This window comes from Thunnus thynnus, chromosome 14 (assembly GCF_963924715.1).
Source record: "Thunnus thynnus chromosome 14, fThuThy2.1, whole genome shotgun sequence".
NCBI classification, from domain to species: domain Eukaryota; kingdom Metazoa; phylum Chordata; class Actinopteri; order Scombriformes; family Scombridae; genus Thunnus; species Thunnus thynnus.
The window spans coordinates 10,648,830-10,662,695 of NC_089530.1; the positions used below are offsets into that span (position 1 = coordinate 10,648,830).

The 13,866-nt window shown below is 38.1% G+C and overlaps 1 protein-coding gene across 1 annotated transcript; it reads left to right on the forward strand.

Moving 5' to 3' along the window:
• Window positions 1-259: 259 nt before the first annotated feature.
• On the forward strand, window positions 260-8,054 carry snx5 (sorting nexin 5). Its single transcript, XM_067609743.1, has 13 exons — window positions 260-464; window positions 1,463-1,567; window positions 1,706-1,816; window positions 1,958-2,079; window positions 2,225-2,348; window positions 2,758-2,853; window positions 2,946-3,051; window positions 3,184-3,259; window positions 3,450-3,489; window positions 4,435-4,521; window positions 4,936-5,095; window positions 5,184-5,269; window positions 6,574-8,054. Exons 1-13 carry the CDS (start codon window positions 432-434, stop codon window positions 6,622-6,624), a joined length of 1,197 nt encoding a protein of 398 aa, XP_067465844.1. The 5' UTR covers window positions 260-431; the 3' UTR covers window positions 6,625-8,054.
• The last annotated feature ends 5,812 nt before the right edge of the window (window positions 8,055-13,866 follow it).

Here is a 13,866-nt window from a genome sequence, read left to right on the forward strand (position 1 = left end):
GGTAGAAACTACATTACCCACAATGCGCAGCGGTACTGTCATTTCAGTTACTTTCTTTGACTTTTTCCCACTTTCATACATTACGCGTCAGTTGTTCTTACTCAGTGTGTTAACGAGCAGACGAGTGCTGTTTAAAGAGTAGTTATTACCAGACATATTCCTGTGTCAAACTACAGGTACAGATATGTGATATGATTGATTAGGTTAAAAGCCAATCGTTATGTTTGTAAACTTGACGCTGTCCAGTTAAATTCACTTTAAGGCGGGATTTAATCGTTCATCATCAGTATGTGGAAGAAAAAAACGAACTGACAGCTCGTCAGGCTGCTAACCAGTCAACAGAGAGAAAGAGAAAGAGCGCTTCCTGCATAACGTTATAGATTTATTATTTTGATTGTTGGTTTAGTCTTTTCGTCGACTTCAGTCATATTATGACATCCATAGACGAAAACAGTAAAGAAAAGGTAAGTTAAATGGGTTGTGGCATGTAAATTGCACCAAAAGTCAGCCCCGGTAGCACGAAGGTGGCTAACATGAACTGTTAACGGTTGTTGTCTGGCGAAGTTATTACCGCTAACTTGTTGTCCTCTGTACTCAAAACGAGCCACCGGCTAATGCCAGCTAACGTTTTATCTAACTGAGTAACATTTAATGAGTGAACATGCTAGACTGCATGTATGCAGGAAGTATGAGCTCGTTGGCTAACGTTACCTAACTTAGTTAACATGTTAAAACATGCAAAGGCTAGTAGACTGCAATATATAACGTTACAGTCAAGTGACACGGCCTGTAGGGCGTTATAGTGTTTATTTCATTACGTTTTACCATATTAAACTACGGTATTGCGGAGCTAATGGAGCACACTGGCCTACTGTGACAACTCAGTGAACTTTAATGAGCTAAAATTATTTAGCATTCTGACAGGTGGCAAGATAACTTTAATTGAGCAGGTACGTTATCATATTTGAGAAGTGTTTAGAGGCGCTTCGACTTTATGGTCCTTTTGTAGGCTGCAGTTTGTGGTACTATTAAATTATGTTGTGTTATAGTCAAATGAGATTCCAATACTTTGTGCATCCCTTTTATCATTAATTTCATCAATGCGGTAAGAGAAAATATAGGAGTACAACGCAATACAATTCATCAGCACCACAAACTACAACCTCTAAAATGAGCCTAACGTTGAATCCACACTTCTCTAAAACAGTTACAAAAAATGAGCATTATAATCTTCATGAAAATTTAGATGGATATACAAAATAAATTGGCAGCTGAGTGTAAGGTGCTTAAGTATTCCTTCACCAGCAAGAGTTTAAATAGTCAAGTAGTCAATAGTCTTAACTTTGAAGCTTGGTAAAAGCTTCAAAATGAAGTAAATCAAGTACACATAAGATGCAAAGGTGAATAATCACAGATTAGCTAACTAGATGTGTTTGATGACTTGTGTATTCTTTCTCCTTAGATGCGCTCTGTGTCAGTGGACCTAAACAATGACGCCTCTCTTCTCATTGACATTCCTGATGCACTCTGTGAAAGAGACAAAGTCAAGTTTACTGTCCATACAAAGGTAAAAACTTGTTTGTACCTGGATGTTAATACACCTTTTCCTATTCCTCTGAGATTAGGAAAGATTTTCAGTGACGCTATTTGTTGATATGTTGAAAATTTTCAGCATGAAATACTATTTAATTAACTCTATTCCCAGACCACACTTAGCTCTTTCCAGAAGCCAGAATTCTCCGTTCCCAGGCAGCATGAAGATTTCATCTGGCTACATGACACTCTGGTAGAGACGGAGGACTACGCTGGCCTTATTGTGAGTTGAACTATTTGCAGACATGACTCGCATAAGCTGTAATATTACCAGTGTATTTCCCTTTAGAGTTTATTTATTCAGTGAAAAAATAAGAAATTCAAAACAAAGGTATTCATTTCTTTCCTGCTTTATCATTTATAGATTCCTCCAGCGCCCCCAAAGCCTGACTTTGAGAGCCCAAGAGAGAAGATGCACAAATTAGGGGAAGGTGAAGCCACTATGACCAAGGAAGAGTACACTAAAATGAAGCAGGAGTTGGAAGCGTGAGTGTGACACACTGCATGAATTAATTGTATCCTTTTTATTATGTTAGATCCTTTTCAAAAGTGCAGTGAAATATTGTTGCACTAAAGTTGTTCTTTCTGTATCTATTGTCAGTGTAATGCATTTTCTTTTCTTTTCTCTCAGTGAGTACCTGGCTGTGTTCAAGAAAACTGTCCAAGTGCACGAAGTCTTCCTGCAGAGACTGTCCTCCCATCCCATTTTAAGCAAAGACAGAAACTTTCAGATTTTCTTAGAGTATGACCAGGATGTGAGTTCCACATAATGCTGACTTCCCTTCCCGAGTTGTCAGTTGGACAGAGAGGAAGTAGAGTGTACTGGAGACGTGTGACACATGGCTTACATCCTGCTGTCATCAGCAGTTATGCTTATCTATGTACTCAGTGGCAGTGGTGTTTGTTAACAGAACTGAGCAGTGAAACACTTTATATACAGTAATTTGGTACAAGTGTGATAAAACGGCATTGCTACATGTATTGGACAGTCTTTGTGCCACATAATGGCACAGAAAACTCAATTCTGATACAGTCAAATATTGATACAATCACAAACATTACTACTTCCTTACTTAGTTCCCACAACATCATATAATGTGCCCTAACAAATAGATTTGCTCACATAGATTTAATATACTTCCTCTCTAAATTTTGTCATTTTAGCTCAGTGTCAGAAGAAAGAATGCCAAGGAGATGTTCGGAGGATTCTTTAAAAACATGGTGAAGTCAGCCGATGAGGTCCTTATCTCAGGAATAAAGGTGGGGCTTCTGCATGATCTACCTATATCGATGACAGCACTACAGCCGCATTGTTGTAGCCACTTCCTGAATTACCTTTGTTCCCTTCACAGGAAGTTGACGACTTTTTCGAGCAGGAGAAAACGTTCCTGCTCGATTACTACAGCAAGATAAAAGATTCTACTGCCAAAGCAGAGAAAATGACCCGTTCGCACAAAAGTAATTGAGGGTTTTTTGAATTATCAAATTGTGTTACAGAACTCTTCAAACCAATCTTAACTCAAATGGGATCTGCACTATGGGAATTAATCTAATTTGTTAAGTTTTACATGCTAATTTCTGTCATTACAGATATTGCGGATGATTACATTCACATCTCTGCCACTCTGAACAGTATCTCTGCTGATGATAGTACAGCAAGTAAGAAGTGAGTGTTGAAGATTTTAATTGATTCTTTCTGTTGGCCGTATCTTGTTGTGGAATGCAACAAATCAGTCCGTGCATGAGTCATTTTCAAGATGCTACGTTGTAATGGCAGTTAGATGCGAATTATATTAATTCACATCTCTATCAAAGACACACAGTAATTCCAGAGTTTTCCATGTTATGTTTTTCAGGCACCTGGATAAGTTGTCAGACCTGTTTGAGAAGCTCAGAGTAAGTATCTACCAACAGACTGAGACAACCTTTATATATCTGTCCAGTGTTTCCCCATGCTGGTCCACCTTAAAAGTCAGTCCACTTTAAGTGAGCCTGGTCAAGTTAAGCTAACGCGTTGTTGCTAACTTCGGGGCTACCCCCCTTCGATAAATGAGCATTTTCTTTGCCTTGAGGAGCTGCTGCATTTGTTAACTGACACACAGCCTGTACTGTACATTTACTGCCAGATCGACAACTTACGCCTGGGACACACTGGATGCGTGAACCTCAGCAGTGCGTGTGCGTCGCTGAACTGCTGCGTCTCTTACGCTTGTAGCGTCCACACTGGAAGCGTGTCCGCTGCGGCGCTTCTGCCACTGGCAGCCTTACCTCTCTCGTTTTCCCTGTCTATTTCTGCTGAGAACCGCGCGCGTCACGCGGAGAAAATAGGCGAGACCTCGAATCTCTAGATGAAGCGACGCAGTAGCCTCGCGCGTCTCACGCGGGCAGTGTGGCCGCTCCTATCTGTTAACATGGGGTTGAGGTTCCGCGACGCACACGCGCTGCTCACGCATCCAGTGTGTCCCAGGGGTTACTGTTAAACTTTTCCTCTGCTCCACTCGCGTTCACGTCACGTTACGTTTCTGCCGCTCGCGCAACTACACACATGCACATTCACACACACACGCACTGCCTTATACCTTAACGGAGCTACGCTCCTCTTGTAGCTTTCACGTGGAGGGAGGATGACAAAAAAATCCAAAATAACGAAGGGTGTTATTGTGCTCGTACAGTGTGCGAGTGAAAATCATAAGTAGCCCGTTGATATTAATGATTGTTAATATGTTGAATAATAATGTTGATTAATGATCATGATTTTGCAGCGGCGGTGCGCCGAATACAGGTGAAACACTGCTATCCCGACTTATAAATACATTGTGGTATCTATTTATTCCTCTGCAGAAAGTGGAGGGAAGAGTAGCATCTGACCAGGAGCTGAAACTCACAGAGTTGCTAAGATATTACATGAGAGACATCCAGGCCGCCAAGGTGAGTCATGTTTATCTTCTGCCTTCATACAAGATTAACAGATTCACAACTATGTGTCTTGATGATGCAAAACGCACACTGTTGTAGTTCAAACACTTAATGACACTTTTCCCAATTAGACAGAGCAAAGCTCATCATAATAAAACTCTATTAATCATAGATCAAGGTTTAATATTAGTCATCATTCTCCTTTTTTATAAGTAAATTTAAATGAGGACTTGGATGTAAAATATTAAAGTAATCTGCTTTACTTGGAGCAGTAAGGAACACTGTTACACAGAAGTGCATGTGTTTATTTGTGAAATAAAGCACTAAATGGACCCAAGGAATAAAAATGTTGTAAGTGTAGTTTCTTAAGAGTCCCTATTCATTCTTTTATTTCTCCTGTTCCACTGTCTGCCATATGTCTTTTAGGACCTTCTGTACAGGCGAGCTCGGGCATTAGTCGACTATGAGAACTCTAACAAGGCTTTGGATAAGGCTCGGCTGAAGAGCAAGGACATTCCTCAGGCAGAGGAACACCAGCAGCAGTGCCTGCAGAAATTTGACAAACTCTCAGAGTCTGGGAAGAAAGGTTTGTGCAGCCGTGCATAATGGATTCAAGCCCATTCTGTACTAGTTTCTTTGTGTGTAAAACACTTTTTAAACTGTTTTCCTTGTAGAACTCGTCAGTTTCAAGGGCAGGCGTGTTGTGGCCTTCAGGAAGAATCTCATAGAGATGGCTGAGCTTGAGATTAAACATGCCAAGGTGAGTAGCACAACACAGCCAACTTCTGCATATGGAAAATAACGGAAAATAATGAATAATAATGGAAAATAACATTCTTATGGGAACATACACAATGTGTATGTAGTATTATAATTATCAATGATCATTATGCCTGGCTGTGCATATTTATAGCTACCATAGTGTCATTACTTCATGTGTGTCATTACTATATATCTCAATCATCATCATCATTAAATGTCAGAAAGGTAAATAATATACATAATTTATAAAAATAAGAATATATATATTATTTTTAAGATAAAAAGAAATGTACAATTGAGCACACAAAATTAATTTATTAAAACAAAGTTTATAAATGTGCCTGTGCCTAATTGGCACATTATAGATACGTTTATACTGCAAAAAGTAGCAAAACTAGCTACCAAACTAAAAGAAAAATGTTGCATATTAGATGCTGTCACCTTGTTTCACATACCCATATCACACTTCACACTTATCTCGCTCTACAAAAACATTTGTACAAATGACCTCAAGTTTGCATGAGGTGCTAACATACTCACCACATGTTTTTAAAAATAAATTCCAGTTTATGCGTGGGAAATGGTGTATGCACAGTTTTATGTGTTTATACATCTGGTCCAAGATGTTTTTGCATGTTCTGTGTCATTGCAATTTTCCCATTTTTTCCGAATCTTCTGTGTCTCAGGAAGCGTGAGTCATTTTGATATTCAAGAATGAATTTCTGCTGACAATGAGGGAAACACACATGAGATGAAGACTAACTCTGTGTAGATAGATGCCAGATAGTGAACAGAAACCTGGACATTGTGTTTACATGCCACGCCATCCCTGTTTCTTTTTTAAATCACCCAGAAAGCACACTCAGGTCACTCAAAATCAGGATAACAGTTCATCCAGGTTTCCATGAGTAAGATATGTTGTTTATATGTGCAAACACATTAGATGGAATTCTCAAAAACACTATTTTAACTGGGATATAAGTGTGCATTTAAATGTCCTGTTTGTTCAGTTATTTGTTGGATTTTTTTGATACCATGAGGTAACAAAATGGACACACGATGCCAAGAACATTGTTAGGAGTTGTTAATAGAGGATTTTTGTTTCTTCCCGTTTTAAAATGAGGAAAGATTGACAATTGATTTGAAAGGCGATACATTAATGACAGGCTGGACTTGCACTTGTTTACAGGCGAGGGATAAACAGCATATACCAGCAGACAGATGCATAAAGCCCACATGATTTATAACAGAACAGCCTCTATTCTTCAGGAATAACAATGCTGTTTTCTTCTTTCTCCACAGAACAATGTGACTCTATTGCAGGGATGCATTGACCTGCTCAAGAGCAACTGACATGCTTTCAAGTATTCCTGTCCTACCATCACCAAGTGACCAGTCATAGTAAATGAAATCCTGGCATCCCTGCGGCCTTGCATGGACATGAATTCAGGCCCAATCTCTGCCCCCACCCATGGGTCTGATGCTACTTTAATTACCTGCAAAAGACCAACTGTCTTGTAAGCACAATGTTTTCATGTTTACACAGTCCCTGTGCTCTGGTCCGTGGTCCATCCATTAGATTGAAGTCTAATTCAATGTGATTGCCTCCAGAGAATGAGGCTGCCAACATTAAGGTCTTCCTTATTTTTGCTGCACCAGTTGAGGTGGCTTTTCTCTTTTTTTGGTAATTTCTTCTTTTCGCATTATGCACACAATAGAAATCTTGCATCTTTGATCATACTTTTTTGCTCCACAAATCCTGACTCCTTCCTCATGTACACTCAAGCACAAAATACTGGTGCCATAGAGCCTAACCCATCAGAATTTGCTTCCTTAAGTATGTTTTAAATACTTTTTTTTTTTAAGGTTTAGGGAATGTTTTTCGCATAGCCATAACCTAAGTTTTATGACTCATATGCTTATTCTGCTGGGGCTTTTTTGTTTTGGTAATGGAACAGTTGAGGCAAGATCTGTGCCTGGAAAAACATCCTCATGCTCTGCATTCCTGGACTCTGAGGTTAGTGTACAAGAAAACCAGACTTCTACAATGCTCTAGTAAGGAAACTTATCACTGACATAGTTGACATGTTTGAGTGTTCAAAAATAGCCACACTTCACCTCAGGAGTGGACAGTTGGATTGGTGGTCCACGTTCTTGTTTGTAAGAAGCGGCGTCAGATACGACAATTCTCAAATATTCACATAAGTTTTGCAAATATAGATGATTCCTAAGAGATTCCTATAAGATATAAGATACGTCAAACTATTGATTATTCAACATCTAGCATTTTTATCAGAGAAAAATAGACTTAAGTAATGATCATGAGTTTGCATTTTGGTTTTATTTGCACTCATAGTACCTCTGCACTACATGTATTATGCCCTCACCAGCTCCATAACCCCCAAGCTACTCTGCAGATTCACTCTTTCCCATTCAGAGTGTAATTATTGGTGTTATTCTTTATTTTGCCCTGAATTTCCTTTTGTTATTGATGAGGTCTCATGTAACAGACCTGATATATTTACCTGACATCTTAAGAGTTTGTTTATTTAAAACAGTTAAAAAAAAAAAAAAGATATGCACTAAGAAGATGAAAAATACTTTACAATCATGACCAGGCTCAGTGGAGTGTTAAAATGCATTATAGTTTTTTTTTTAAAAATTGAATGTATTTCTAATGGATTCCAACTGTGTGAATTCCTTTACATGATGCTTTTCTAACAGAACATTAGCATTTTATAAATTTGTAATAATGGCATTGAATAAATCCTACTTTCCCAAGATTGGTCTGTGCCTTTCCATATTTGTTCTGAGGGTTAGTAGCATATTTTCCACATATGGAGTCTCTGGAAGTTACTCCTTAGTCCGTTCATGTTTTTTTTTATGTAAGAACAATATACTGAATCTGTATTTTAAAGAGCTACCCATCACGCCACTAGGTGGTGGTATCCATCTATCCACTGCATCTTGTTTACACTAAGTTTTAGTATGTTGGCCCTTGACTTTAAACACAGCTGTACGCATGTTTCTGTTAAATCTATTGACCACAGTGGATCCTGGAATGGTACAGTGGTGTATTGGGTAAGCTTTGAGGAAATGCCAGAGTGCTCATGGGAATCACCACCATCAAAATGCACATTTCATGTCCTGCTTTTTGAGCAGCACTAAGCAACATGACCTAAACAAATAATCTGCAGTAAAAAAAACAAAAAAACAAGTGGCCACCCATGTGGAATTTCTAAATATTTCTTTTATGGTAGTACTTCTGTTGGGGCAACACTTTCTGCTTGAGTTCACATTATTGTTAATATATATTTATCTATACTATTAAAGACATATAGACTGTACATGCAAATACTTACTTTAACTCTACATGTTGATTACTGGAATATTATTGGCCTTAAAAGAACAGTGCTTAACTCTTCATAACACACACACACAGCTGTGAAAGATCGTACTTAAATGAGAAGTGGAGAGGTTGTAAAGATCATGTGTGTAGACACTACTGTACCTGTACATGACGGATTTGTCAATATTGACATCACCAGCCATGTTGTCACAGTGACCTCTAGGGTTTTTGTTGATTCACCGATTGGTTGAATCCACAGGCTAGAGCCAATGAGACTGTAACACATTATCAGTACAAACAGATTAGTTTGCCAACTGGGATCAAAGCAAACAGTATTTGAAAGGGTGGCATTAAAGATATATTGCTGTGGTGGATCCAGAGAACAAATATGTGATATAAGGCCCAGACATTGACCTGAGGTGTCTTCTACTGTGAAGAGCTTTCTTCACTGATCTGAAGTATCAGCACTAAATTTAGTCTTCTTCATGTTCGCTTTGCTGCTGCTGTGATGCTATGATGAAGAATTTCCTCAGTTGTTGCTCTGACCACACAAATAAAATTTCTGAGGTAACAGTGCTCAGTGAAACTTGGTTGTACAAACTGATCTTCAAAGACTTATTTCCTTATCTCCCATTAGGCACACTCGAATAATTTGCAGGCTGTAAGTGTATGATAAGAAGTAATATTATGCACAGTTTCAGAGCTTTTGGAGCCATTATCAGTGATTGGCCATTAATGATGAATTCAACACCGTCTTTGTGATCGTTTTTATCCACTATCTTGTCAAAATCCTCAATCACTCACACACACACAGACACACTGCTCTGAGACAATTAGGCCCAGGAATTTGAGAATGTGTAATGGTAGGCTGTAAAAAATGAGATCAGTTCAGATGTACTTCTCCTGCTGTGTCATGTCATGAGATATGTGTTTTTGAGTTTTTTACCACTTTGGTTGAGGTTGTGGACAGGTGAAACTGCAAAGAACCAACATACTTAAACTGGGAAGTACCTGCCTCACACCCCACAGCTTTACACTGTCCAGCTGTTGAGTCAAGATCAAAAAATGCACTCAGAAGCCTTTGAGGAGGACTGGAGGCACGAAGCATACAGGCCTTCTCAAATAGAAACCGTGTCCTCTGAATGGACTCAAAAAAGGTGCACCTGCAGGGCCTGATGACGTATCTGAACTATCTGCTCTTCCTCAGTGAAACAGAACAAGATGCTTATTCCGGGCTCCCATCAGGTCAAATTTGCACACAGCTACAGATTTTTTTTAAAACTTGCCTTTCTACCTCCTGAGTTGCATACTATACAGTAAATGCAAGGACAGGCCACCAGCACCAGCAGTATATTTCTTCATCGTGTTTCCTGCCTAAAGACACAACACACATGTTTCTTACAACATTTTTCTTCTTCAGTATGATACATTAGAGAGGCAAGTTTGAGCTTAAGGAAAACTAATCACTAAGCAGCTTCCACTGGGGTAGTTTGGCAGTTTCAGTATTCAGGGTTCAGCAATCAAGGGACCAAAGAGCAGCTTCCGAACAGCTGTGAGTTATGATCTATTACATGTGGGAACAGAGTTAATGAGAATGAATGTAATACTGAGGGAACTCACTTTCATTCTTAGATACTCAGTGAATTTCACAGCGAATTCATTCCAAAACTAAATCTTGTTGCATTCAGGAGTTATTAACAGTCTGAAGGACAATTTGTTTTCTTTCTGCAATAATTCACTTCAGTCAGTAACACAACACTGAAAAGTTTAATGGATCAAAGCGTTTTGTGAATTGTATGTTTTGGCCAAACATTTTCTAGGTTAGTTTGCCCTGCCCTGCCCAGACTGTCATCATGCATTCGTCATCATATGCACACAATACAAACACGTCATCTCAAATTCTCAATAATTGATATGCATATAACAACAAGACAAGTACTTTCATCTCATCACACATATATTCTTTGAGAATAATTGATTGTTTATATTTCACAGCTGTTTTATACTCATTTATATGAGTAAAAGATTATCATCCCAATCTTACATCATATAAATTCTAGAGCAAATTTGGCCAATGCTAAACGTCTTGCAGCAATGAGAGTGTTGCTAAGGGCAGAATACAGAGTCAGTGTGAGAAAAGGGAGTGAAAATGTCACACATCACTGAGTTACAGCAATGCAAACTTAAAATAAGATCACTGACTGTGGTTCATGTGCATCAAGTGAGGAACTCTGACTGTAGGTTTTGAGAGATCAGTGGGCCGAGACAGGGTTGTATGGTTATAAAACCGGTTTGTAACTAAGGCTGTTTCAACCTAGAGTGCAAGCAGTTTTCATCTAACAAGAAATAATTTGATCTGTGACACCAAGTGAATGTTTTTAGTTATGTTGTGGAATAGAAAAGCAGCAGTCTGAGGTGTTGAGGAGCACGAGTAGGTAGAACTGTGATGTACATGCTGTCAGGCGCACATACTTGGTACAACAGTGAACCTCACCGTTGTGCATACTGCACCATGTTTCACTAAAATGATTTTTTTTTTTATTTAAATAAAATATTCACAGTGAAATTTTGACGCTCCATAAGATGTTCTGTTTCTGTGATGGGAAACAGATCTCAAATGGAAAATAAGTCTTTTTTTTTAAACAAAGAAATTAGTGTAATCTGAGGTCACATTTTGTGTTTGTTATGCATTGTGAGATTCATACAGCTTTTTATACTACTGTTATAGTTTATTGAAAGCTGAACAATCTGTAAACTTGAGTTACAAGTGTGCCCTTTAAAAACTGTTTAAGTGAGCAGTTTTAGAAGAGGTTGTATCAAGGATGCCTTAAACCATTTATAAATGGGGTGTGGACAGGGTAATGTTCCAGTAATAGAGCAGGAAAGCTACATGTTTTATTGACAGTTGTCCCACACGTCACACACTTAAACAGATATATGCTGTAACAATTGAAGCCTTGACATTATAAATGCTTTAACTAATACAATATAATTATGAGCTCTTTGTATTAGTTTTTTCGAGCGTTAAAATAATGGAAGGTGTGGTAAACAAATCTTCCAGGAAGCACTACCAGAACCTGAATGTCACAAGTGCTAACAATGTTATCCTGCACATTCAACAGGTGTGGCTAATGATAATAATTCCTCAGTACTTTTGGATATAAAAGGATCCTGATACTCTGGTCTGTCAGGTAGCAGCAAAACAGAAACAGAAAAAAGTAGTGACACCATAATGGGAAAAAAAACCCTAATAAAAATGGAAGTGTTGCTTTCAAATTTACTACAATGCACTTAGGCATCAAAGATGCATCAAAGGTATAATTACTCATTGCAAAGAATGCCCCCTCAAACCCTTAACATGCAATAGTGGGCCAGTTATTACTCATGCCATGCAGCAAAGGATTGTTCAAACCCACAGAACTCTATTTATAATTCTAGTGGAGATCCCAAAGTTTCCAAACACACCAGATATGTTAGGCTGAATGTTGTGTGTATAAAATGATGCCCAAGATGTCTAAAATATTTCCATTTGATGAAGTGGTGCAGCTATAGGTTTCAATATTTCACTCAGTGTAAACATCATATAGCTCCAAAGAAGAGCTAGAACAAGCTAATAGAGACTATAAGTAGCCGTTATGATACACATAACAGAGGGTTTGGAATAATGTGGTTTTAACAGCTTTAAAGCCAATTCAGGGAAAACTAAAGAAACCAGAAACTGTATCAACTGTAGCTTTCAGATACCTCTAGGCTTCTCACAAATATCTCATAACTTTGTTTTGTGTAAATCTGCGCAATTCATAATAATAACAATCTTTCTAATGCACATTGCACACTGTATAATAATAATAATTATACCGTTATTTTATTTTTCATATTTCATTAAATAGTATGTATATAATCATTGCACCATGGATAATACTACTTTTTATCTATCTCACTACACAGACTTTATTACTTTTAATACTGCATCATATATAACAACAACCTTTTATTTTTTATTATTTATTCTATTGTTGTGTGTGATGTGTGCTGGACGATGCTGTTGTGACACTTAAATTTTGAGTTTTGTTTTTTTTTAAAACACAGTGTTCCCTCTGAAATGTATGAATATATATACATAAGTACTCAAGAAAAGCGCTGGTCGCCTGCTTTGAAACATTTACTCTGCACTTTACTTGAGTACTTAGTTACTTTTCATTTCAAACAAACCACCTTTGTTTGACAGAAAATGGCCCAACTAAACAAAGAGCCTTTTCATTTAAGTAAAAGACTACAACTCCCAGCATGCTCATTTCCGGCATGAATGTGTTCCAGCCATCCGGAGGCCTTCTGGCTTTAATGCTAGCTATCTGGGGCGGCAAACAGTCAGAGAAGATCTCATGACAGAGATTCACATTATACTTTTAAGATTACAAAGGATGGGTATAGAAGTGCAGTTTTGTTGGGTCCCTGCTCAAATGGGCTTTAAAGATAATGAACAAGCAGATAAACTGGCAAAGAGGGCTCTTAAAGTATATGACAACAAAGTGATAAAAGGTAGGAGAGAGGCAAAATCATTAATTGGAACAGCATAATTAACGCCTGGCAGACGGAATGGGATATACAAAAGTCAGTTCATGCTACGCAGTTAAAAGGAGGATATCGTAGAAGAGGTAATCATTACATAATTAAGGTTCAGGCATGCTGGTTTTCACTCCACATTATATTTAATGGGGAAAACTCAATCAAATCTGTGTCAGGGGTGTAACACTCTGGAAGATGCAGAACACATTATCATGTATTGTAGGAAATATTCAGAGAGGGAGACATTAAGAAATATAGTACATGAGACTTAAGATTACATCACTCAAGTTCTGAGGTCTTTACACTGGCTTCCTGTCTGTCAAAGAATTGACTTTAAAATATTACTGTTGGTTTATAAAGCAGTGAATGGTTTAGGGACAAAATACATTTATGATATTCTGTTACATTATGAACCCTCCGGACCTTTCAGATCATCTGGGACTGGTCTGCTTTCTGTCCCCAAAGTCAAAGCTAAATACAGAGAAGCAGCGTTCAGTTTTTATGCACCACACATCTGGAACAAATTCCCAGAAAACTGCAGGTCTGCTGCAACTCTCAGTTCCTTTAAATCAAGGCAGAAGACTTCTCATTTTGCAGCTGCCTTTTATTAAATCAAATTTGAGGCTTTTGATTAATATCTTACGCTGCACTGTAACTTTTTCTTTCCTGTTTTATATGTT

Excerpts from the sequence above, each read along its gene's own strand:
- snx5 (XM_067609743.1), top strand. The coding sequence starts at position 432 with ATGACATCCATAGACGAAAACAGTAAAGAAAAG. Across the intron at positions 2,080-2,224 it reads ATGAAGCAGGAGTTGGAAGC|TGAGTACCTGGCTGTGTTCA; the intron begins GTGAGTGTGACA and ends CTTTTCTCTCAG. Across the intron at positions 5,270-6,573 it reads TTGAGATTAAACATGCCAAG|AACAATGTGACTCTATTGCA; the intron begins GTGAGTAGCACA and ends CTTTCTCCACAG.